This window comes from Anguilla anguilla, chromosome 18, assembly GCF_013347855.1.
Source record: "Anguilla anguilla isolate fAngAng1 chromosome 18, fAngAng1.pri, whole genome shotgun sequence".
NCBI classification, from domain to species: Eukaryota; Metazoa; Chordata; class Actinopteri; order Anguilliformes; family Anguillidae; genus Anguilla; species Anguilla anguilla.
Genome location: NC_049218.1, coordinates 14,162,505 through 14,189,473, shown reverse-complemented (window position 1 = coordinate 14,189,473; position 26,969 = coordinate 14,162,505). Strand labels below are relative to the sequence as shown.

The window sequence follows — 26,969 nt, the reverse complement described above, 5'->3', positions numbered from 1 at the left end:
GGTGGGGGTATTTGTTCATATTTTTCAGTTTCATAAATTATTTTTGTAAATAACTGGTCTGCACATCCATATTGCGATCATTGTGTATCAGTGTACTGTGCACTGAACAGCTACAGGTCTTATACATGGAATATTCATTATATCATGATTTAGTGATCCTTTACTCCGTGCATATGTTATATAAGCACAGGTTTGCTCCCCTCAGAGGGAATTGGTTAGAGGACCAATCATTAAGCATTTTATTGATGCAAGGGAATTATTTTAGGAGGCCTTGATGTGAAAACATTTGGGATTGCCTGCTGTGCATAATCCTGATTAAAAGTAATATTTCATATGAGAATCTGTAGTTAGATAACAGTGACCCCACCCCTTTGGGTGTTTAATTATATCAAATGGGAACATGAGGCATTACCCAGTTAATCCTACTTTCATATCATGGATCCCATACCCCCATTCCAATAAAGTAATTATGCGAGCAGTGTCACTGAGGAATATTGCTGCTTTGAAACGGTGATTGCCTGTCCTGTTGTATTCACGGTAATGTATACACGTGGGCTCCTGCATATTGTTATTGTACTCTTTCGCTACCTGGCGCTGTTGCATGTACATCATCTGAATCACCGTGCCGCTGTTCCCCTGGCTCGAGAGGAAGACTGCTAATCTTAGACCATCTGGTCAAAGAAAGGCGAAAGGAACAGGCTAATCTCTGCTGGTCCTGAAGGGGGAAGCACGCCTCCAAAGCCATGCCCTTTGTTCCAAGCCCCTGAGTCAAGTAAACTTTTTCTTAATTGTCAGCTTCTTGTCTTTTATCATTTTTCCTTTTTTTCCCTCGCCTCCTCCTGAAGTGTCATGAGAGCGTAAGTATATTTTCCCTTCCCCCTGTGGAGCTAATTTGGAACCATCCGCACCTGTGCTAATTGGGAATAGCCCTCACTCTGTCTTCTGCAGCTTATAAATATTTGTCCTTCCCCTCTCGCCAAGGAGCCAGTCTATGGCTATGCTCGCCTAATAGGGTTTTGCCAGTATTTTTGGTTTCTTTTATTGGGCACTGGTTTTGTTGCTTTGGTGGACTTTCTCTGTTTTCAGCTCTGTTTTAGCTGTTTGTAGGAACGTTGGGAGTAATTCCAGTCTGTCTTCCCATTGTGGGAAGGCCTGAACGCCTCAGTGTTATGTTTAGTTTTCTTTTTTTTTTTTTTTTTTTAAACAAAATGGAGTAGCATGAAGTGTTTCCTGTTTAGACCAAAACCTGATAGGTAAAGCTGACAGGTTGTCAGAAAACTTAACTAAATGTACAAAAGCTCTTTCATGCCCAGAGAGATTGTTTGGCGCAATTGAAAACATTCACTTAAATTTAAATGACTTTGGGGGGGGGGGGGGGGGCGAACCCCAGAAGTGTACTATCCCTTTAAAAAGAGCCCTCCAAAACCGTAATAGTCCTACGCTATGTAAAACCACATCATTATTCATTGTAATCCAGGCTGTGGTCTACCACCCATCCTCCCACTGTATACTGAATTCAGAGCTGCTGCACATTCGCAGATAATTTCATTGAATGCCATTACAGTGCATACATCTATCAGCTTGTAGGTTTCCATTATACAGCGAGTCTTTTTCCTCCCGGTCCAGGGATGACCCGTCTGGTCCCCTGTCACTGATGTCCTAATAGCCTATGACCATCGTAGTGCACGGAACCCTGACTCCCATTATAACCATTAATGAGGGACCAGATAGGTCACAGCCGGTCTGTGTGTCCATGGATCCCCATGCTTTTATTTCCATCCATTTCACAGAGCTTCAGACTAAATAATTCTACCTGCCAGCAATGTGCTCTCACAATATAACAATCTGTTTGGATTAGATAATGTCTCTGGGTTGCTTTGTTACTAATGTAGACTGTGATGTCATAATTTCTGAACATTTGCAATCGATCGTCTGTGCAATAGACAATTATATACACAGACATGTGAGGTGCTTGTTCTTTTAACTTTCATTTTGATACATTTTGGAGCTGTCCAGTGGCACGTCCTGCACACATTCAGTGGTTTGCATCCCGTCTGGAGGATTTGCCCACGCCAGCTGAGAAAGTATCACACTCCTCCAGTGCACTGGGTGGGTGGCTCAGCTGGTGGACTGCAGTATGGAAAGAACCAGCAGTTTGTTGTATGCTTTACAATCGACTTGCATGCCAGACTGCGCTGCACTAACTTGACAGAATTAAGACAGGACAATAAAAAATGGTGGCATATTTCACAAATTGATTTTTATGTGAACATGCTTGTAAAAAATATATTCAACATTGTAAATTGAAAATCAGCCATGTTAAAAATTACTACTATTTTTCAGCGGAAGGTGCACCCGCCATGACTGTAGCAAACAACCGGGAAGAATTACACGGCTGTGTGTGGAGACTGGGAGGTGGTGTTCCGTGGAAGAAACCTGCTGCATCACTGCCTTCTGATCTGCTTGGAGACAGCAGTCGAGAGCAATACTCCCAGTAAGAAGCCTGTGTTTCCCCCCTAATAGCTAATTATATTGACCTCACTGAGAAATATCTGACCACACAACTCCTTCCTCTCCCTCCCTTAGGACCAAGCAGACTACGGTGACCTTCCACAAAGCCATTAGAGAGAGGCATTAGGGCGCCTGCCCACAGGATGCACTTAGCATATTCCAGACCAAAGAGAAGGCCCCCCCGCACCCCCCTCCTCCAAGGACCCATTTTATATATCACTGACTGGAGAGGCCCAACTTGCCACAGGAACCACACATTACCAGGCATTGTCCACCACATGGGCATTATGGACTGGAGGTGAGCATCATCAGCAACTGAATTAACTTCAGAAACCATGTTATTTCCATTGACGTTGATGACATAGTGACAGTGGAGTATGCCACTTAAAATACAAATGTCCTCAGTATTTCTTTAGATATCAACTGAGTATGATGCATGAGACTGGTAGACATGTGTGGAGCATATTCATGCTGGAATATTTGATATTTAGAATATTTCATGCAAAGCCTTCTGTGCGTGTGGAGCCTATGATGAGAAGCAGTATTAATCCTTCATAGCAACCCTGGGAATATGAGATATCATCTCATCATTAATCAAGTGATAAGCGCTAATTAATGGTGATTCTCTGGGTAATCTTGTTTTCGTATGCTGCGCGTTGACTAAGATCAGCTGTACGTGCCCCACGCTCTTATGAGCAAGGCAATCAGCCCACTGAACATGAGAGTAGAGATAGGAAGAGAGGAAAGAACAGGGGAGGGGAAGAAAGGAAGATCGGGGAGTGATACAGAAGCGGAGGGGAAAGAGCAATTAGACTGGAGAGAGTGAAAGAGGGAATCCTAATTGTTAAACATATTATTTTTATTGCTTACGACTATCCATCATCTATATACTGTATCTATCCATCATATGTCTATGTTTATTATTGTTGTTATCTTTTGATTGCTGGATTTACCGTTATACTTTTTTATTGTATTAGGCTAATATAGCATTTAAATGTAAGTGAACTGGAGGGGGGAGAGGGAATGAATGATGACAGGGCACTGAAAGAGTGGTGTGAGGCAAGAGAGGGAAGATGATGAAACCAGCGCAGGTTTTTGGATGGCAGAGGAATGGGGAACCCCGGGATAAGCATCAGAGGGAGTTGAACAATCAGAGCTTGTCGTCTCTAATTAAACAAACAGGGGGGTGTTTCTAATCACTGAGCTCTGAAGTGTGTTATTTATAACTTCAACCCATTGCTCTTTCCAGGCAATTATCAGCCTGAATGCATGAATATTTTAGCAGCAGACCAACTGAAGCCAAGACTTCCGCCCACTCTCCAGCCATAGCTGTGGGCATTAGGATGCATATTTCCATCCCTGGGACTGATAGGTCCCAACTAATGCATAATATTAATGCAACACTGCTGCCAAGTCATCACACTGGTACAGTGTCACAGAAATGCAGTCAAAGACATAGGACACCAAACTGAAAGGTGGATGCAAAGCTGGATCAAACGCTGTGTTTTGGCACTGCCTATTCCTAAGAACTTATTTTGATAAACTTTCACCACACAGCTCATTTTAAAAATTATTTCTATTTAACCTTTATTTAACCAGGGGAGTCACATTGGTATTGACATTTCTTTGGCAAGTGAACTCTTGAGCTTACATGTCTCTGGGTTGCTCCATTGTGCCCCAAACTTACACGTGGGAGAACCTGCATCTACCTACTTGCCTGTGATGCCAGGACCATAACCAGAACCATTATCCAGAACTCTGTATTCTCATTGGCTGGGCCCTCACACCAGAGAGTCCAGTGCTGTCCAAGACATAGCTGTCCTTCTAGTGACGGCTGAATACTTCACATTGTGTTCATCCGAGCTCTGATGCAGCAAAGCAGAGAGGTGTGAGCAGAGGGCCCATGTTGGCAGGAGCGAGGGACCGAAATAAGCCGAGGTGATAGTCAGCCCGCTCTCCTCTTCCTGCCACGGTCTCATATTCCTGAACGCCAGACGCTCGTCTTTGCGAACAGACGGCCCGGGAAAATTAGATCTGGGGAAGCGGCCAGGCGCGGCTTGACCGCGGCTCCACATCTGCGGCCGCCTCTTGCGCTTCCCGGAAAGGAGTCGCTCGCCAGAGACGCTCGGGGGGGATTACCGGACGCCCGTGCGCAGACCTTTTATTAGTTTCGTCCAGATCCCTGCGCTTCCCGCGCAGCTGCACGGCGGTTAGCTGTTAGCGAAAGCCTCATAAGCACAGGGGGTGAAAGAGCGGGAAAGAGCAGCAGGATTTGGTGTACGTTTCTGTGAGTGTCATTTACGGGATGGCGCTGCGAGACAAAAAGGTCTTTCTCATTAAGTTGCGGCAGCAGCTTGTACATGAGGCAAGGCAGTGTCCTGCTGTTTGATATAGAGATGAAATGGGAAAGAGCGTGGTGGGCTACAAGGTCCCGGAGAAGGGAGGCACAAGGCATTCATAAATGTCTTGATTCAGACAAAATTCCTTGCTTTAATAAAAGGAAGGTGCCCTCACAAGCTCTCCTGTCTCCCTGGCCCACTGTATTGATTGAGTAATCATGCAGTGTATGCTTTAATCACACTGACAGGTCAACAGACGAGAGAAGCAGGGGGAAGGCAGGTTTGCTCCACCGACTTTATGAATCAATTCCAGTCCCAGTAAATCTTTACCCTTTATTCATTGAGCAATGCCAACCTCGTTCAATTAGATTTGCTGTGGGCAGGAGGTGGGGAGTTCAAGCATCATCATTTTGGTTTACAATTCACCAGTAGGTAAATCTGAAAGTTTTTTTTTTTGAACAGGTGCAAGCTTTCCCTTGCATGGCTAGCCAAATATGGCTGTGCTCAGGATTAATCTGAAAGGAGATGGTAAGCTGCTGATATCTTCACCATAAAATCAGTTTTTGGTGTTAAGCTGAAAATAATTTCAAAACAATGGACCAGTAACCACATACCATCCTTCAAAAATTAAATCTCCCATCCTGAAAAAAACTTGCTTAAGTGATGATCCACACTCACTCTTGGTGCAGTAAAAATGCAGAGCCGAGTCAAAGATCTGTGTTTCAGGTGCAGAATGGGGCAAGATATCTAGACAGGCAACTTTAAAACATTTATTTTTAACTTTCCAACAGTGGTGGGATCAATAAAAAACTATAACTGTGCATTAGAGAGTTGTTTCCTATTGATAGAGACATAACCACGACCTCCTGGCACCAGTCATTGGCAGTTAGAAAAGACAGCCTACGGCAATGGCGGATCCATCATCGCTCGCTGCATGTGGCACAGGGGGGAACGGCTGTACCGGGAACGACTGCTCCGAGAAGCGCGAGGTGCTCCGCTCCGGTCTTCACCATGCGGGCACGCTCGTAAAGAGCTTTCACTGAGCTCCTCTGATCGGCTCTAGCCCAGGGCAGTTCTGTGGGTGTGCACAGAACTGAGGTGTGTGCTTTTATAGCACGGCTTTTAGAAAAAACAAGATCCAAAAACAAGGCTCAGAGGAAAGGACTGTGGAGAGGAGAGGAGAGGAGAGGAGAGGAGAGGAGGGGGAACGCGGCGTTCAGCACACTCGAAAATTCGCCTGCATCTTCCTCTCTGCTGCTTGCAGCCAGTTCGTGGCAGAATGGCGAGAGTCTTTCAGATGTCACAGGGCGTTAAATAATGTACACGAGGACCTGCTCTGCAGCAGAAACAGCATAGCTTGTTACAAGCCCTGAACATTTGGATCTCCAAGTTTTAAGCCTCTATCCCTGGCCAGAACCCCTTCCTATTCTTTTCCATGCCTTTCTCTTCCCCCTCTTTCCCTATCTTCCTTTGCTTCTTTTCCTCTCATTCTTGGGTAATCTTTCTCTCTCCTGCCTGCCACACCCCCCCCCCCCCCCCCCCCCCCCATTGGAAGCATAGCAACCTCAGGTGGCTTCTCTGTTGTTTATTAGCATTTATTAGGCAGGCCAGGAAAACATCTGCTGCATACTATATTTTACGCAAATGATACATTTCTCGGATGTGAGGAATAAAGGATTGCACATAAATACTAAAGTAACGTTTTGTCTACAGGTTCCCAGTTTCTTCGTAAGGTGAACCACTGGGAATGCAAATGCACTGCACTGTTGAGGAGGGAGCGAGGCATTGGGCATTGCGGGGGTCATGTGCCGAGAGGCTATGTGTCCCCTCATTGATCTAGGTGCCTGGGAGGGGCAGAAATCTGGTTCTGGGGACCTAGGTCTGACTTGCTCATCCTCTGCCTGAAGCAAGTGAACGATCGGGCTGCAGATGGAGGAGAAGGCAGAGTGTGCTGAGAGTGAATTGCTCTCCTGCAGCCAGCCGATGCCAGTCTCAGCCTCACACAGTGGGGGAGCAGCTGCCTCATTCGCAGTCTCCAGCCAGGAAAGAGCTCTGAGGGGACCAGGAGTCGCACAAAGAGAAAACAACCAAAGTCTCCCAAAGACAGAGAGCAGCATTCAGCTTCTCAGGAAGCAACATGCGGTCTCGCTCTCTCACAGAAAGAAACGTGCTGTCCCCAACGGATGCTGAAATTTAGACTCCAATATGCTTTACTGGCATGGGAGGCAATAGCATATGTTTGTCTTACAGATAGAAAGCCACAGACTGTCAAACAGTGGCCTCTCCCACTGTGATGATTCTAAGAACTCTGTGGCACAGAGGATGCTGGACATTAGGCATTTTAAGTTAAAAAAAAATCACAAAGGAAATTCAGAGGCTCTTTACTCTGACGGATTTCCAGCAGTAACAGAAAATACGTTCATCGCCCCCACCCACCCACACACCCACCCACCCACCCACCCACACACCCACCCACACACCTCCACACACCCACCCACACACCTCCACACACCCACCCACACACCTCCACACCCACCCACACACCCACCCACCCACCCACCCACCCACACACCCACCCACACACCCACCCACACACCCCCACACACCCACACACCCACCCACACACCCACCCACACACCCCCCCACACCCACCCACCCACCCACACACCCCCCCCCACCCACACACCCACCCACCCACCCACACACCCACCCACACACCCACCCACCCACACACCCACCCACACACACACCCACCCACCCACCCACACACCCACCCACACACCCACCCACCCACCCACCCACCCACCCACCCACCCACCCACACACCCACCCACCCACCCACCCACCCACCCACCCACACACCTCCACACTATCTGAAGTAGCAATCAGGTTGAAGAGGGCAAACACAGACATCAGCTTGATTGAGTTATCCATTCCTAAAGCACCTGTCCTCTCCCAGAATGCTTTCCTTTCGTCCCCTGGATCTGTGCATCTTGCATACAAACTCAGCAGCTGTGTGCAGTGAATAAGTAGACCAAAAGGTAAATGGACAGGTGCATGTATGTGCAATGTAGGCTACAGTATGCACAAGTGTGCACAATGGAAAATAAATTAAGAATGATCCTGTTTCACAGATTGTAAGATATCATCCATCATTAATCAATTATCATCTATGCACAGTGAGTGCAGCACAGATAAAATGTTTTTTTTACATTTCTTTCAGGAATAGAAAACCAAAAGTTTGCTGACAGACAATTTACGTGGCTGATGGTTTTAGACCGGTTTGGAAAGAGACAGAAACACAAAGGCTAATCATTTTCACTACATAAATGTTTTGCAATGCCATGGCAGCTGAGGATACTTGATAAATAATGTTATTATTTTCCATTACCACTGAACCATGAGAAAATACCTGCTTTGTGCAAGATAATGTGAAAATGATGATGAATCAACTTTCAATTGCTGCTTTTGAAAATAACTCAAGGTCCAATCATTGCTGTCTCAAAAGGAAATATTTCGAGTGCTTACAGGTCTACGTGCAAGAGCAAACTCCTATTCCTCACAAACTATGCACAAGCAGTGTAATTAAATTTGGAAACGAGACGTAGACTGCATGTGTCTTTGTGTGAATTTCTCGTCTCTGATGAGAATCAGAATACCGTACTCAGGCCGTTGCCATGAGAACCAGCGCAGCTCGGGACTCCGGGGTTGCACACGCGCGCATATGGTGCATGGCATTCTCCACTGGCCGCACACACGGGCATTAAGTCTCACCTGTTTTATTTTTACACAAGTAAACGGTTCTTGAATATGAATGATAGGACTCAAATTTAGGAAAAAAGCATCTATCAACATGGAATTATACTACGTTTGTGGAGCCTCTGCTAGATATTAAATTTGGCATAATAACGTCCCGTCTGTAATCTCATCAGAGAGGAACGGGCCAGGGTAGGCTACAGGTAATACTGTGACATGTCCTTTTAATGAACACTGAGCAATAGGGTGGTCAAATTTGGCGCTGTAGTTTTCAGTCTTCATTTTAATCATTCTCCCACAGTAATTGATAACACAGTGAACCCGATTATCCGACGCACACGTTTGCAATTTCTAACCAAAATTGGCGGCCTTGCGAAATATAAATTTGAAAACGTATGTAATGCGATATCGCTATAGGCTACTTGCGCTCTTCGTGCGAGCTAGATCGACTGGACCTAGTCGCATGTGATTGATTGTGTGTTCACCACGCCGTGAAAACAAGAAAAAAAGCTAACAAAACATGCTGTTGATTGAATTTATCTTCACATTTTGAAATTGCGTCGGATGCCAGCGGTTTTTCATTTTGACCGGTTTACCTTTTCTTTTCTTGTATCCGCTCATTATGGCTGGTTATGCGGGAGTTCACATTTACCATATTCCATTCCACATAAGGATTTATGGCATTCATTTCCTGCACTCTGGAATCAATCAACAATGCCACTGCTAATATCAGTGCTCACTTTGTAACCTACGTCTCCTTAGGGGCTGAGGAATGACTGTATGGAATGCGTCAGACATTTTTTATTAGAGGTTTTTTTTTGGGGGGGGGGGGGGGGGGCGTCAGGGCGGTTGCACAGTGGTGGACCCCAGTTTCCCCTCACACCCACACTGGCTAAATCAGGTGCCAACATCTACTTAGGTGTCCCGTTTGCACTAAAGTGGATTTTATTTCCCCCTCTATTATCACAACTGGCAGCTGCTTCAAGTTATGTAAAAGAAAAAAAAAAGTGTAGACTTCTCTCAACTGTCTTGCTAACCCCGCTGGCCATTATCTGAGCACGCTTGCATCCTCCCGCCACCCCCCCCCCCCCCCCCCCCTAAATCAAAGAAGATCAAAGCCTTTCAAAGCCCACACACAAGAGGACCCACCTACTTGAGTCCCTAACCACTTCTGCCTCAGAAAAGGTTGAGTACACCATTCGAATGTCAGTGCTCTCTCACGTATGTGGGTTTGCGCGCATGCATGTTGGCATGTTAAGAGGGAAACATGATTAGGGGGGCTCAGGAGACACCCGACACCCCCTGGCAACAAACTTGGCGGAAAAGCTAAACAAACAAAGATTTATTTCAAAACCCTGAAAACCCTTTGAGGCCTTATGTTTGCAGGGACTGGTAAAGGTTCTGTAACGCAGCCAATTGCAAACACTGCATAATACAAAAAGAATGGATACATACCCAGGATATTATAGATCACCAGTGAGGATTTGTGATGGCTGTTATATAACCATAACTGTACAAAATACTCCTTTTATTTTCCTTTTGAATATTATACTTCCCTTTAGCGTTGTGTTGATTCATACAGAATAGAATTTGCTGTTATTTAGTTAAATGTTGGCCCCAAAGTAAAGTTCTATTCTCTGTGCTGTGTAATATACACACAATCATTTATGGACCAGAATTAATACAGCATGTTAAGCCTGCTTACATTTACCACTGTAGGTGTCTCAAGCCTCCAATTGCACCTGATTAGCCAGGACACCTTTGTAGTCAGATTTTCTAGTAGTGGGTAGAAAGCTTTTGCATCTTTTTCAGAGATTAAATCCATGTACCACTACTGGCTTTGACGTTCTGTGTGTGCATCACTTCGAGACAACAAATAAACAGTAAGTAAATCCTTACTTCCTGATCTCACAACTTTGCAATCAGCCAATTAAACTTAATGAATTTGAAGCAATACAGTTAATGATTCAATTTACCATTTAGATGGCCAGGAATGTTGAATGATGCCTTAAAATAGCCTTAAAATTAGTCAATTACACATTCCTTTTTGACTGGTCAGAATTAGTCATGACTGAAGTAATTCAATCAAACTGATGCACCAGCTACTGTTTTAATAAGCACAGTATTTGCACTACTGTCACTTATTATATCATACAGGATTTTAAAAAACAAGGCTTGTGTGAACATAATGGCAACTCTCTTGCAGCATACTTAACATGAAACATTAACACCTGCAAGTGCATTATCTTCATAAGATGTGCTCTTGTTAAAATTAAACTATATGTGAATTTCTGCATACATCAGAACATATCCCAGTGTTCTCATGTATGCAGAACTGAAGCATAGGTCTCTGAAGCACATTCCGAATCAGAGCCCGCTCGATACTCTGTGTACTGATACAAGATGCCAACACAGCTGCAGGCCATACACAAATACTAAGTATAATATTAACATATTACGCTTAATATTTGTGTATGGCCTGAAGCTGAAGCAGTTGCAGATGAGTGTTGGATGTAGTGGTGCATGGGCGACGCACCCTCATCGCCACAGCGTGCGTTCCCCACACTTTCCCATCGCGCGAAGACGAGCGGGAGGATGAAAAAAAAACGAACAAACGGGAAATCACGCCGGCGGGGTTTCCAATTAAGAGCGCACACCTGCTGCTGCTCAAGAGGAGGGAAGATGTTAAAGAATTACAAGATGTCAGGGTTCTTTTTTTTTTGTAAACGCAGAAAATATTTTATTCTCCTGAAGAAAAAAAAAAAAAAAAGGACAAGGACAAATCATGTACGCCGTGGAAAATTTAGAGACAGAACATCGTAACGCGGGGTTCGCGCGACGTCTCGGTCTGTCTACGCTGCAGCCTGATTGGTCACATCCCGCGCCCTGGGAGCCGAGCACAGGACACGTGTGCTTGTGGCACATGAAGAGCCTGCACTGCACAGTGACTAATGCCAAACCCAGTCATACACTTCTGAGGTATCATATCGAACAGAAAGTGGCTTGCTGTGCACCTACTTAAACCATTTCATACCTCCATGCAACTGATTTTAACAAGCACTGCATCTCATTCTATCTTTTCTTCAACATTAATACTTCTAAACCTTTGAACACTCCAGCACACTGAATGAAATGGGGTCCTGGTGTGACACCCAAACCAGAACATAAGACTAGCCAGGGTAAGGCATGTGTCAAACTAGCCTGCCACTTCATTAGTTCTGTAAAAGTGCTTGTCCAGCTCACAGTTTCAGCTGGCTCCTCATTCTCACACTTGGAGATTTAACACCAAACATTACCCAGAAATCCCTGTGCACATCTCCATGGGAACATTGAATGACATGAAACTGGAACAGAGATTTTCGGACCATTGTGCAAGATCAAAAGAATTACGGGACTTGGTCCATCAAAAATGTGTTTTTAAAAAAAATTTATTTAAGCAGGAAGTGGTTGACGTGGACATCCCTTCAGTCGGAATTGGCTGAGTTTGATGGCAAAAGCAGAGCCGGCAGCTGGTCATGAGAGTCTGTCCTGTCCATCTGCTGGCATGTGCAGGGCAGAGAGACTCCAAGTGGGATGTGGACCGCTAAGAGTGGGACCCTCTCAGTTTAACATTGGCAATAAATAAAGACAGGTTAAATCAAGAGATTATGAGGGGTCAGGTGAGGGGGGGCTAATTGTGATTCCTATAAATGTCTGTTGTCATTGTCACATGAGTGTTAAATAAGAGGTACTCCTACAGGAGGGGGGTCGGTCGGGGTCACTTCCGGGGCTGCGCTGCCATGTACAGGGCCACCAGGCAGTACATGGCCCCCCCGATCGTCAGCGCCATGGTGGTGCGGTACAGCAGCTTGTCTGGGACGCCCCGTTTCAGGTGCACAGGAATGCCGTCCGACAACTGCAGAGCGGGGGGGGGGACAGAAAGCAGCCATTCAGTTACCCTTAAGAGTGCAAGCTTTCTATTCACGTTCACACTCAGGGGGAAACATTAAAGCTAGGGTGCAGGCAAATGCATTTTTAAAGCTTTTTTTCCTTTTTCCTATTTACATTAAATTACATTCATTATGGCATCAATCATTGGCTAAGGAATTGTCTAAGATACCTGAGCATATAGCCAAACTCTTGCAGTTACCAGTAATGCGTGTGATTCATTGTAATTCCTCCCACTCCTCCACACAGAATGAGAATCATTTTTGAGATTCCAAAGCGACACATAGGTTTCATACTGGCTCATGCAGCTAGGGAATGAGCTGAGGTTTAAAGTGGGGTTCTGTACCTGGAAGAGCCTCTGTAGGTCTGGGACTTTGTTGGCACCCAGGTACTCCACCATAGATCCAGACTCGGATACCAGTTTGGTTGGCGTGGCGAAGACCATGGTCTTGGGTTGCACGGGGGTGGCAGGCTTCAGGCCCTGTGGAGACCCGAGTCCTTATAATCATTTTAGAATTTCTAAATCTGCTGTTACAGTGTGAGTTTGCCAAAGGCACGGAAATGGACAGATGGCTTCATTTCCTTTCCAGACTACATGCAGCCACCACATGAGTGTCACACCGGCTAAACTCAAAATACAATCCGGTCAAAACTGCTGGTTGTTTTACACGTTCTTCAGAGCAAAAAAAAAAAAAAAGCTTGCCGTTATAACCCGTGAATCTCCATTCCCAAAATACAAACAAATTATCTTTTGTTGCATCACTAAACACTATTTTAATTTCCTATTTCAGCTGCAAGGTTGAAATGCGCCAGAGGACGGAGACCCTGTTTGAACCTTGACTGCTCTTAAGGTTGGCATCGCGTGTTCTCATTCTTGTTTACATTCCGGTCACATTAGCCCACCCAGCTTACACAAGGTCACATTACCCAGCTCAACCTCCATTTCACAGTCAGGGCCATGCAGTTACACAGGGCACTGAAGTGAGGGAAAGCATACAGCCTTTTAAGTAACAGGTTACCATCAGCGCCATAGAAGGTTTCTGTGAGGTCAAAGCTCTGTGGGCTAAACTGCCACATAACCTTTCTGGCATGGGATACTACAGCGGGTTCTGGCCTTATGTTAGCGACGGAAGTCAACCGACTGTAATATTGCTCTTAACTACATTATCTTGTCTTCTAGTAAGTCAATCACAGCTAAACAACCAGCCAACTAGCAAACGTTCAGAAACTGAAAATGTTACTTATGTTTATAAAAGCAATCTAGAAATATCTTTGTGCTAGATGCAAACATTATTTGATGCAAACACAACTAGAACAAATACCGGCATGGTTTAATGTTTTCTCTAGCTGACAGTCGGCCACCACGCAAGCGGTACGATCTGGAACAATTAGACTAACCTTGGACACAGCTACATAGGCACTCACATGACGGTAATCCGTTTGAATGCGGTATTTAAATTAACACGGTATGTGACTGGCCAGCTAGATCTGTATACTAGCGAGTGTGTTGCTGCTTTAAAACACTGTCAGCTCACCATTGCTAGGTTCACCATAATTTTGTAATACCGTATCATATATATATATATATATATATATATATGCAAACTATCAATCTTGTCTCTACTAGCTAGTAATAACTGTACATAAAAACGGCAAGTGTCAAATCCATAGACGGAATATGCTACATAGTATAAGTCAAACACTTGACATTTACATCGAGAACTTTATAGCTAGCCGGCTAATTAAGTTCAACTTCGCTAACGTTAATCCATGGATGATTGAAGGTCATTCCTGCCTCGCAAACGTGTCCGTTTCTGTATCAAAGATATCCTTTTTCAACTCACCTGAGGGGTGTAGGCGGTCGACGGCGCCGATCCCGTCAGTCTTTGTGTGATTCCACTTAACTTATAGTACATTTTAAATGGGCCAAAACAAAAATATATCACCGCTACACCCGCACAAAATGCTAGAACTCTCCACCCGGCAAAACGACGAAGGACCTAAAGGTTTTGTCACGGGGTGGTGACGTAAAAGGCTGCCTCTTCATCGCCTGATTAAATGCACGGTTGGTCGCTGAATTTATGCGTTTGTGTCGAAAGATGAATGCACCACTGTAATCTTATAAAAGGAAAGCAAACACTTACTTTTCAGTAAATTCACCCAGTGCAGTGCTAGTTGCTGGGCTGGTAATATTGGTATTATTTGCTTCAAACGTTTATTTTCAATCGGTGCACATAGAGAAATACAAAATAGTTAGATGAAAGGCAATAATTCATATGGCCTCTTTTAATGAGTAAATATTATTGTTTTATAGAAACACATGACACTATGCTAATGGATGGACAGGCTAATAATGCAGCTAACTGGCTAGCTGCTTTATGTTGACGTGTCTGGGTCTTTGGAAGTCAGCAGTGTACATTAGTGATCCATGGTTTCTTGGTCTCCATGCCTTTAAGTGGAACGTGTTATTTATCTTGGCTCATACAAAGCATAAAATGAAAAAAAAAAAAAAAAAAATCTAAAGAACGACTGGATGAAAAGCAACAAGTGAGTTGGGACAAAGTACTGAGTAACTATTTTGTAACTGTAAGAGTTATTTTTTTTTTTTTTTTTGAATGTTATGTTGGGGGTTGATTGGATTTTATTGTTATGTTATTGCCATGTTAACTAAATGATTTGTGGGAATATTTGCTCAATAATATTTGAAATGATAAAGATATAGGCCTATTTGCATTTAAGAATAGAGAAGGAGGATCCTTGTTTTAAATAAAACTGCATTGTGGTTTTATAGTGTGGCAGCTTGTTTCACCATAGAAGCTGTTTTTTTTTTGTTTTATGCTATGCTTAAGTGTAGGGGCACCGAGACAGCGGAGGGATAATGACTTAGGGACGCTGAGACCTAAGACCTAAGCTATTCATTTTTAAACAGCTTTCAATATTTTTCTGGTCTTCATTACAGTTCAGGTCTTGATTAGTTGGCTGGAGCCAATGTACGAAATGGGAAACTTTAATCGCCTGTCACCCTAGATGTCAATGAGCTGCTGGGCACACAGGACTGAGGATTTCCTCGATCAGAACTGGATAGGGCTACTTTAATTAGGTTGTGCATGCACAAACGGACGCATTACTTGTCAGTACTCCTTGGCCAAAGAGTGCAAAATGCTTTGAAACATGAATAATGTATTTTTATGCATCTACATATTTCTCAGCGTTATTATTGTTATGTGTGGCTCCCATTTATCCAATTCAATGATTCAATGAGTTCTGTACTATTATCGTCTTGAAGGAGCCAATCAGCTGTCAGCGAGAAACCTGGGGGAATTAACCTCATCCAGGTCCAGGGTAACACAACCTTTTGGGGAAAACAATAATAATAGCCGCATCCACAAATACAAACCATTCACCATACACCATTCATGTGTAACCTGGCAACTGACATCCCACACACAGTCACAATGATGAGTACATTTATGGGGGGGGGGGGGGGGGGGGGCAGGCGCCTACTTTCTCAAGGATCATTTTTGGAGGATAGGGTGACAGTACGGCCTCTTGCATGCAAATTGTAAAATAAATGAAAAAAAAAACAAAAACAAACCCAAAAGCAGTGCTTGAGAATACTTTTTTAATATTTGTATTCAAGTATTTCAGCCATAAAGCAGTTCTATCTGGAAACATAAGCTCTATATAAAATAGATGTTATATAAAATTGAAAACTATATTTTGTGATAAAGAAAACAGTTTCTGCTTAAATTGCAGTCATGTTTCACAACATAGATTTAATACACATATAATAATAAGATTTCTATTGAAGCGGAATAATTACTAGAAATATCCACAAAAAGCATTTGGAAACATTTTTTACAACAGTTTACAGACATTTGAGGGTGGGTACAACAACTGGAATCCGTTGGTTTAGCAGCTTACTGCAAACAGCCTGTGAAATTGGTTTTAAATATAAAGTTTGTCAGTGTACTTTTTATTTTAATTTTTTTACAAAACAATTGTTCTATACAATCAAATGTTTTCAAGTTTTGTTAGCTACTGATACCTCTAAACAAACCAGACAGTGAAGTCCTGATCTATTGTGGACAGAATATTTGTTGTTACATACTGTAAATCTGTCAATGATTTCATTACTCAGTAACTTAATGTCACCATTCTTTTACGATGATGTGGGCTTCAAAAATGATGTGCCCATCAGGAGGTACAGGGTACAACTGGCCTTAAAATGATTCTGTAAATATTTGTCTTAGCAATGATACATGTGATGATCAGAATGAATACATTTTTCAAAGGAGGATGTCTTCTAAATATTTACTCCAGAGGCTACCTCAGAGTAATCTGGTCTATGTCTTTCACTGAAAAGCAGTGGAAGATATTTGAGAACAAGCATTTTGTATTTGCATTTATAAGTGATGACTTCACAGCTTCAGATAAAAATTTACATTCAGATCTGAATTGGAACTCAAAGGGCTGATGGGTTAGGCAAGAGTATCAGCACTATGTATAATATATGGCAAATATATTACTTTCTTGTCTTTACCAGTGATCACCACCCATAGCATCCCATAGCACCATTAACTTTCATCCTAAACTATGCCTTCACTATCCGTTACTCAGTTACTGATGGCTGGCCAGGGACCAGTGAGCAGTAGGTAGCAAGGGAGCAGTTTGGGCCGCGAATCTGGTATACTTTGGTGTGACTGCCATGAAATCAGTCCTATGGTTTGGAGTGATTCAAAACTAAATTGGATTTTCTTAGCAATGCCTCGCTTTTCCCTTTTGGAGAGAGGCATGCCTAAATGTCATGTCAACAGGCTGGCTCGCGTAGAGTTTCCTCTCTGTCGCCCTGTTCACGCTGCGTACGACTCTGCTCGCTGCGCACGACTCTGCTCGCTGCGTACGACTGCTCGCTGCGCACGACTCTGCTCGCTGCGTACGACTCTGCTCGCTGCGCACGACTCTGCTCCCTGCGTACGACTCTGCTCCCTGCGTACGACTCTGCTCACTGCGTACGACTCTGCTCCCTGCGTACGACTCTGCTCGCTGCGCACGACTCTGCTCGCTGCGTACGACTCTGCTCGCTGCGTACGACTCTGCTCGCTGCGTACGACTCTGCTCGCTGCGTACGACTCTGCTCCCTGCGTACGACTCTGCTCGCTGCAGAACGGTTCGGTCCGGCGTGCACACTGAATGTCAAACTCACCCCGCTCTTTAGCACTGTTAGTGAGGTCCACTGAGAGAGAGAGAAGTGTGTGCCACATAAAACACATTAACACTCCCAGGGTGTTGCTGTGATACTCTCCTGACCCACAGCTGAACTGGATAAAGTGCAGTCAGCCACCCTGGTCTCCCAGCACAGCCTGCTTGCAACTACATCTGATGGGAAATGTGCAGTCGGTGGAGAGGTAAAGTCATTAATGAGCTTCTTAACTTATGCACAGAGAGTGTTGTATCTTGCACCTCACAATGTTAAGGAACTGTGAGAAAACCCCTACATTTTTGCAGCTTTAGTTTCCGTTTGACGGGTAATTGCTTATGGATATGCATGTTTGAGGAGAGGAAAATCACTTTTTTTCAGAATCTCTCAACTCCTCGGTGTGAAATGGTGCTCCAGCTTGTGCCTGATTCGAGCTCAGTCATGGAGAATGGGGGAGGGAAGAGCCAGTCCCTGCTGACGATGTGTGGGTGAAGTGTTGTTAATCAATTGGGTAAACACTTCTCCTTTAGGGAACAAAATCTTTCATGAATATATTGGCAGATGGCTGTAAAGCAGTGTTATATAGCTATGGCTTCTCTAAGAAAGTAATATGACCTCTGCCGAGTTAGCTGAAGCTGAGACCTGGTTGTTAGTAGTGACAAATAATACACTGTGCCTCTGTTGTATTCTCTCCCGTCTCCAAAATTGTCTTACTTTTTTGCTGTATGACTTGGTGTAATTAAGAAACAACTGAAGTTAGTTAATCTGTCAGATGCATCCCTGCACACAAACAGATTTAGCTTATAATTAAACAGATGTCACGAATATTTAAACCAATTAAAAGCCTATTAAAATAAATTCAAGCAGGAGTAGGCATTTAACGATACCAATTTGGCCTTCCTGGGGCAGGCCTGATTAAGAGAATTTAGCATTTATAATATGAAACAGTCGTCAGGGGAGACCTGGAGGGAGATGAGAGTAGAATCAAGCTCCCCAGGTAGAGCTGCCCCCTGGCAGTGACACCCACTATCAACCCTTTAAGCATGGCAGCTGTTTCTGTATATATATATACAATATTACCCATCCTGTTTAACCCCTCCCGTACAAGGCAGAGTCATGCGCCCTGTCTGTCCAATAATCTCCATCCATTTGTCTCTGAAATACTGCTCTACCTGTTGTATATCCAAACATACTGTGACCATGTTTGACACTGTGACATCAACATTAGCAACCCAGCAGAAGCAGTCTCACTTCACAAACAATTAATCAACCCTTGACCCACTGGCTTACTGTGAATCAAAGCCAGATATTCACAGAACCAAGGATATCCTAATGCTCGACCAGTAGACCTGTACGGTAGTCTCCATTAATACCCTGAGTACACCACTGTCCTTTTATTGTACTTGTTATTAATGTATCTTTTGAAGCATGAATATAATTGTTTTGTTCTCATTGCAATTCTGTCCTTTGTGTTGACTTGTTTAATAATATTGTCTGGAAGCAGGCATGCTGAAACGAAAAATTTCGTTTAGTAGGTTCATTCATTTTATGAATGAATTGCCTGTGTGTTGATTATGGGGATTTATAACTGATCAAAGAAAATGCTTTCCCTGATTAAGAGATGCAGAAATGAGTGACTTTATCCCAGTGGACCACCAATATCAAATTCTGCAAGCTGATCAAGGTTCCTGTCACTCTGAAGACAGCTCACAAAACAACTACCATTAATCATAAATTAACTCAAACTAATTCCAATTCGCCATCAAACACAGTGCTGTGAGAAATCACCATGGATACCATGTGGGATGGAAGGTGATTTTCAGGCAATTTTGCGAGACTACAGTAAAATTGTAAGAATTAATTAAAATCAAATAATTGATGTGTCTCTGGTTGCACTCTGTTTGCATTCTAAAAGTCAAACTTTCAAATATTTTATTCACTCAGTAAAACAGAATCACACCAGTTTCAACAGTGGAGGGAGCTGCCATGGAAAATCACTGAGACTGTGGTGGACCTGCGTGGAAAATCACTGAAGCGGTGGCAGTCCTGTGCCGAAAATCACTGCGAACATATCAGCACAGCACGGAGAGTGATTGAAACCCTGGAAACGTTGCATTTAATCACCGAGACTACGGCAGCAGGTTAATGAGGAGAAACACTTAAACTGGGGGGCAGATCAATGAAAAGACACTCAAAGAATGGAGAGAATCAATGGCAGGAGCCACTGAGACCGGGCGGGTCAATGGGGAGAACCGGGGAGACTCTAGCCTGGCTGAGGCGGAGCGTGGCTGAGACTCCGGCCCGGGCCAGACCGACGCGGCGAATAAGCGCGGCTCGCGCGGGCCCTTTGCGGACGAGGCCGCGGGTCGCTCGAGTCTGCGGAGGAGGACGAATGCATCACACGGCCGCCCAAGGGAAGAAGTGACGGCGGATCGGGGAGAAGAGGGTGGCACGGCCAACGCCGCTGAGTGCGCGTCCAGGCCGTCGTACCGCGTTGTCCTCTCACACGCCCTGCTCCCGGGAGCCAGAAAGATCTTTTAAAAATGTATTTATTTAAAAGAAAGAAAAGAAAAAAAAGAAAAGGCACACGCTTCACGCCAGTCCCAGCGCGCGCGTGGCCCCAGGCCCCAGGCCCGGCAGCGACCCGGAGTGAGGCGAGGACAGCGGGGAGCAAAGCCTGCCTTTGGCCGCGTGGCGTCAGCCGTGCCATCCACTCCTCCATGACGCGCTCTCACTCTGTGGCACACGGTGTTCCACATTACCCACCTGCCCACTCAGCCCGCGGGCCTGCTCCTCTCTCAGCGCTCCCTCTCCCACCCTCTCCCGGCGCCAAACTCCGCTGAATTAATCATCAGAGCGCCCCGCCGAATACGGATCCTGTCACGCGTCCTGCCACGGACCGGAGGAGCCGCGGCGCTGGGACGGGGACGCTTCTGACCTCCTTTCTCTCTCCGTAACGTTTTCACCACCCAGCAAAGAGCGTCTGGCTGTGGAAGAATCTTCAGAAATGAGTGACTCTTCCACAGCCGCTGGGACGCACTGAAAAGGACCCAGCCGCTAGCTGCTGCCGGATTGTGAGTCTTTTACCATGTCGCCCTGATTTAAATACGCAAATAAAATATTTTGGTGATATAAGATCATCTGTGATTCATTGATGCTATCTGTCCAGAGAGGGCACACAGTGAGTTACGAAGCAAGAATAATTCTTTTCTTTACCCAAAACAGCAATTATATGGGTTTTGTTTAAATGTTTCCCTGTACTTAAGTATATGTCAGGAGATATATCAAGAGATATATAATGGTACCCTTATGCAATGGAAATATATTGCCATGTATATAAAAATATATTGTAATACATTGAATAATATGTCTGAATGTATGGAGGCACTCCAAATATATTTTCAGTACATGCCAAAATGTAATTTTTGCTGAACACATTTTGTTGGGTAGATTCTGATATATCCCACTGTGGAACCAATCATTACCTAAGTGGAAATGATTGGTTTGCTTTGCAATCTATATATATATATATATATTATTCAATGCATGTTTCTATATAAATTACAATACATTGTACATTTCAAGTAATGGTTTCTCGTTTCACAAACAAGTCAGTGCTATGACTTGATATCATTGGTATGTGTAGTTGAATGTAAAAATACAGTTTTGCTTTGTAGGGGTAAGTTGATATTACAATTATATACCACTGTTCCATAAAATTAATAATGTACCAAGAACATAAGAACCCTAAAATGAGTCACAAAACAAAGCAGTAATTGTTGCTTGTCGTGAGCAGATACTATCAGCACATGGCAATCTAAACCATTTGTAAAATAAGATCCACTGTAAGGCCGGGAGAGAGAGAGACAGAGAGAGAGAGAGACTGTCCTCTCTGTTAATTACTGTGCTTCCCTTCCTGTGTGTCTTCTCAGAATTAGCAAACAGCTCCCCTGTGCTGTAACTAGACCATCTCAGGCATCCCTGCTCTGATGGGGATCCTTTCACCATGACAACCATCCACCGACCAAATTCCTCTTCAGGGGAAAATTCCAGCATGAAGCTGTATAAAAAAATGATAGGCAAGATGGGAGTCCAGATAGCCAGGGGGAAAGGGGGAAGGGGGGGAGCAGTAGGGAATGGGAGCGTAGCTAATGGACACACCCGGTTGGTCAGTTGAGAAACTCTGCGGACAGGCTGCGGGTACAGCGGGCCGAACGGAACTTCAGCTCGTGGTAGCACTGCACGAAGCTGTGGTAGATGAAGGTGATGGGCAGCGCCAGCAGGACGATGCCGCTCACCACGCACAGGCCGCCCAGCACGCGCCCAGGCATGGTGATGGGGTACATGTCTCCATAGCCGACGGTGGTCATGGAGATAATAACCCACCAGCAGGCGGCCGGGATGCTGGCGTAGTCCTCGTTGCCCATCTCCAGGTCCAGGCCGTGCTCCAGCAGCTGGGCCAGCGCTCCGAAGATGGCCATGGCCACGCAGATGAACACCAGCAGCATCACCATCTCGCGGTAGCAGCGCTTCAGCGTCAGGCCCAGCGTCTGCAGGCCCAGGAAGTGCCGCGCCAGCTTGATGACCCAGAAGATGCGCATCATGCGCAGCACGCGCAAGGTGACGCCCGCGCGCTGCAGCTGCGAGTTCTCGCCCGTCAGCACGGTCATCAGGACCGAGACGTAGTACGGCGTGATGGCCAGCAGGTCGATGATGTTGAGCGGCCGCCGCACGAACTCGCACTTGTCTTTGGACACGATGAAGCGCACTATGCACTCCGCCGTGAACCAGCCAATGCAGACCGCCTCGATGATCCTGCACAGGTGGCCAGCCAGGGGAGAGAGAAGGAGCAGAATTTACTGGGAGCAGGCGAACGTCTTCCCTCATCTGGCATACCATCATCGATCACAAGGCACCTGACAGGTAACTAGCTACAGCATGGATTTATGCAAGTGCCATAGTTCTCCATCATGTCATTGCTCATTTAAGCCCTTATCAATGACTGTTCATATTGTTGCACTGTTGCTACTTACAGCTGTCAGGTTACAGGTTTGTCCATGCAATCATTTGACCCTTTAAGAACCAGACACCTCATACTGTTCTCTATTTTTGCTAAATTGCTGAATTGCCATTCAATCTGAAATATTAAGAATATATAAATAGCAAAAAGCTGATAAAGTAAAAAATAACATGAAATACCTGGCTCACGGAAAGGTATCTGGGCCTTAGGGGTAAACAGAACAAATAGAAAGACTTGTAACTGCTCAGTACCCAGTCAGGAGATAAAATGGATAGGTAATCTGTTTGTTGTCCTGAGTCACTTGCTGGTTTTTCTCAGCGGTCAATTAGCATGGCTGCTCAGCGCAACATGATTGGTGTGGATGTGTGACATGGGAGAGACTGAGCACTGAGCGAGACCAATGGGGCGAGATGACACAATACCAAAGTGGAGCTGGGAACATGAGGAGCAGCAGTAAGCCATCAGATGCCAGAGAACTCCAGCTCTTCCCCAACTCTCCCCCAAGCCCCGCCTGAACATGATAGCTTGTAACAATTTCACTTAACGCAGAAAAGAACTGCAGAACACTGATATGTGAAACAACCCATTAACAAATAACCTTATCTGAACACTGCGACAGGATCATTTTTATTCCACGAAGACTGATATATCTAATAGGGTTTTTTAAATTCTGAATGGCTAATAGTATTGTATTGTGTTCTTTTACACAAGAGGAAATTGAACAAAACAGACTAAAAAAAACGTCATTTACATAAGAAAATTGTTTACTGTAGCTTAGAATTGTGCATAATTTAGAAGTTCTTCTGTCCTATGTAATCTACATCCTGCCCTATTCAGAACACGTGACCATTAGCAGAAATTGGGAGGGGGTTAAATTGTGGAAACTAATCCCTCTCAGCTGCAACTCAAGATTGCTGGCATTTATGGCTTCCCGTTGCACCCATGGGTAACAAACCTGACCCTTCTGCGACTTCAGCTTCCCTCTGACCAGCCAGTCACCAGGTGCTACCTCCCACCTGGGCTGTGCCCCAGTGCTGGCATTGGCTAAGAAGCCAAGGCTTGCGCACGCGGATTGCTGGCGCACGACGCACATATATCGTACATATCCATTTTGATTTAATTCTATCGCGGCGAACACTGACTACCTGAAATCAGTCCGCCTGGCAGTGATGGCAACAAGACAGAGACACAGTTTAAAACGGAGAGAGTGGGAAAATGCACGAAAGATGAGAACACCGCGCTGAAATGGAAAGGTTCCTGACACTTTGGTGCATTTAAATAAGGTTGTTTTACTTTTTTATGGGTTGACGGTTATTCGTAATATTTAGGCTCATTTTAGATTCAATTGTGAAAACTGAGAGATTTTACACGACTTAATATTGTTTTCATCAAAAAAACAAAAAATTCTGAGCAGATGTGGCTATTATTTTGTCATACCAATTAAAGAAATTAATAAGTACAGTGAGCACGCTGTGATTAAATTATTAATTATGAGTTCAAAGGACAGAAGCAGAAGTTAAACTATGTGCGCTATTAAATTTTACTTATTCCCACGTCGCTATATTTATTGTCAAAGCGTGAACTCGGTATTAAACAATTTCTTACATAAGGCACCGTTCTAATGATTTATAAAATACACATTTTCTCAATTTTAAGAGAGTACGCCCTTGTATAACTCGTCGAAATTATTACTAACGCCATTACGATATTGTGTATAAAAACTACTGACGTGCACATTGCACGTACATTGCCTATCAGTAATTTGTGTTAAATTTAATATTCGATCCCGCGACATTGCACTGAATTCGAGCAGGCACCCGTCCAAGTCGCCAAGCAGGAGTCTTCAGCAGGACTGTTCAGCACCTTGGAAAGATACCATCTACTTCACAAAGCCCACAGAATTATTTGAAGTCAACCAAAATTCGCCACTGCCCACTGCGTTTGCTTAGTCTAAGTAATTTTATCCTTTAGTGTTCTTGTGTCGATCTTAACGTATTTTTTTCGGATAAAAGGACTATCCCCTTTCAGAAAACACGAGATTAAAGTCAGAAAACGATTTAAGTAACAGTTATTAGCCCCAGAGGTACATTCAATAACTATTTTTCTGTTGCCATAAACCTTTCATTAGAGAAGGACCTACCTACTTTAATATGCAGAAGTGGATATTTTAAAATATATTCACTTTTCATCGAAAATATATTTAGGCTATGGCTATGTGGAATGAACTGTTAACAGGGTATTGCTCTGGGCCTCAATATCAGTGTAACGTTCCCATCCGTTCACCAGATTACGGCCAAGAGACAAAATGGCCAACAACATACGGAAAAAAATATCTTGCAGTGCAGTTAGCTTTTTAAAGTATTCTCGGTTAAATTATACAGAGCCCATGTTTTTGTTAAGTGATCATGCTGAAAAATAAAAGACAGAACATTTAAGAATTATGACACAAAACAAGACAATATAACATTGGACAACCGACAGTGAATTCAATGGTAATCAACAGATAAAATATTCCACGTTTGGAGACATAAGCATCATATTTCTAACTCCGACAAAGGATTGGAAATGTGATACAAATAAATTAGTGAATACGAATATCAGTAACCCATATCTACGTTACAATTCTGGTTGGACCTTGTCTTTTCATTCTTTAAATACAGCAGTCATTATTCGGTCTCTCTTTACTAAAATGTGGTGTAATATTCCCAGCAGCTATTCTGCTTTGTGAATTTCTGTTTTCTGCGAGTGCATAACTTTTTCTCTGCTACTGTACGTACTGTGGCTACATTGACTTACTTAGCCGACTTCTGACGTACGTTATGAGCATATTAAGAAGTATGGTAGACTATACGTATAAAGGAAGTGTTTCACTTGTTTTTAAGTATCCAAAATTACCATGCTTTGTGCAAATGGATACCACTTTCATAAATCTTTGTCAAAGTGTTGGATTTTAAATTGTACTGATTTTAAGCAAGGCTGAAAGTGATCTTAAAGCTTTGAACATTAACGCATTACGCCTAGCAATGACTGTAGGCCCACATGCACAAAGTGGCTACACCTATAAACACAGAGCAAACAGCATGTACCCTGATACCATGCGACGGTGGAAGAGAGAAAGGATTTAAAAATAGACATAAATACCCCGATGGATGCTCTAAACTCTCTGTGTACCTGTGCTCCTCCACGCTGTTGTTCTCGGCAGTTTTCCAGTCCGGTAGAGTGCTCGCGCAAAGTATTACCATGGACACTATCACAAAAATTACGGAGACCGAGGCCAGAATCTGCGCCGCGATAGACGAGGTTGGCTCCTCAAAAGTCCTTCTCATTCTTTCCAACCACTTTGCGCTCCCTCTCCCAGTGCCGGCAGAGTCCTCCGGCACGTCTTCGCCTCTCAAATCATCTTCAACTTTGGTGTCCTCCTCTGAGAAGTAGGTGTACGTGTCGGACATCCTGTCGTCCAGCCGCCGCTGGCAGCAGAACTCCAAGTGGGAGCTCTCCAGACCCCAGTAGATCATTTCGTTGTAGAATGACAGCTCGCACATCTGCGGAACAAACCTGAGCTTGCCATACTTCACGTACAACATGATGAAACCGAAAGCTTCGGAGTGTCTGTCGAAGAAAAACTCGTTCCGTTCCCGATCGTAGTCATCGCAGACTTCCAGCACTTCTTTCTCAGAGGCGCAGTTGTGCAGACGACTCACTCTTCTCAGAGGAAAATCCTTGATCACGTCCCTGGGAAACGCATATTTTGTGCCACCCACGTTTAGAATGCAAATGCTCTTTCCAAACTTCATTTTAGAGCAGTTTTTCCTCCCGTCGGATATACTGAGAACAGCCTCCCTCTGATTTAAACAAAATTGAAAGAGGGGGGACCCTCTCCGTCACAAGCATCAATGTCCACCATCCTTTCCCTCTCGTCAAGTCCAGTTTTAGATATCCACAAGTTTGTAGATAATATGTGCCTGTTTATAGACGAGGGGTTCCTCATTGTTTATTCTTCCCGATGAGGCAATTGGCCAGCTGGAATCGATTAAGAAAGTCTCTCCAACAGAGCGCATTTTCCGCTCGCGTTGCTCCGCGCTCAAGCTGGGTTGTGGCTCCTATGCACCGTTTCCAACTCAACTACTCAACAGCGGGCAGCCCCAAGCAGTGATGTCACACAGCACGCCCCCAACACACCGTGAAAGTAGATCAACTTGCGCGCAGCTTTACGCAC

At 44.3% G+C, this 26,969-nt stretch overlaps 2 protein-coding genes and 2 long non-coding RNA genes across 9 annotated transcripts; 2 read left to right on the top strand and 2 right to left on the bottom strand.

The window, feature by feature from the left end:
* On the top strand, positions 1-19,757 carry LOC118218004. 5 transcript variants are annotated; one of them, XR_004763344.1, is made up of 6 exons: positions 1-857; positions 2,344-2,494; positions 2,587-2,809; positions 10,419-10,489; positions 13,325-13,384; positions 19,678-19,757. It is a non-coding gene; the product is annotated as an uncharacterized LOC118218004 (long non-coding RNA). The 5 variants fall into 5 exon arrangements; XR_004763347.1 differs by lacking the exon at positions 1-857 and adding an exon at positions 1,866-2,109; XR_004763348.1 differs by lacking the exon at positions 10,419-10,489.
* On the top strand, positions 7,696-8,459 carry LOC118218005. Its single transcript, XR_004763349.1, has 2 exons — positions 7,696-7,891; positions 8,074-8,459. It is a non-coding gene; the product is annotated as an uncharacterized LOC118218005 (long non-coding RNA).
* LOC118218003 (cytochrome c oxidase subunit 7A-related protein, mitochondrial-like) lies at positions 12,030-14,559 on the bottom strand. The gene is made up of 3 exons (XM_035400299.1): positions 14,378-14,559; positions 12,880-13,014; positions 12,030-12,501 (listed from the first exon to the last, which is right to left on the bottom strand). The coding sequence occupies exons 1-3, from the start codon at positions 14,447-14,449 to the stop codon at positions 12,364-12,366; spliced, it is 345 nt and encodes a 114-aa protein (XP_035256190.1). The 5' UTR covers positions 14,450-14,559; the 3' UTR covers positions 12,030-12,363.
* LOC118218002 (potassium voltage-gated channel subfamily G member 3-like) lies at positions 18,535-26,954 on the bottom strand. 2 transcript variants are annotated; one of them, XM_035400298.1, is made up of 2 exons: positions 25,925-26,954; positions 18,535-22,548 (listed from the first exon to the last, which is right to left on the bottom strand). In XM_035400298.1, the coding sequence occupies exons 1-2, from the start codon at positions 26,545-26,547 to the stop codon at positions 21,903-21,905; spliced, it is 1,269 nt and encodes a 422-aa protein (XP_035256189.1). In that variant the 5' UTR covers positions 26,548-26,954; the 3' UTR covers positions 18,535-21,902. The 2 variants fall into 2 exon arrangements, with proteins under 2 accessions (XP_035256189.1, XP_035256188.1); XM_035400297.1 differs by having other exon boundaries at positions 25,895-26,953.
* Between the last annotated feature and the right edge of the window lie 15 nt (positions 26,955-26,969).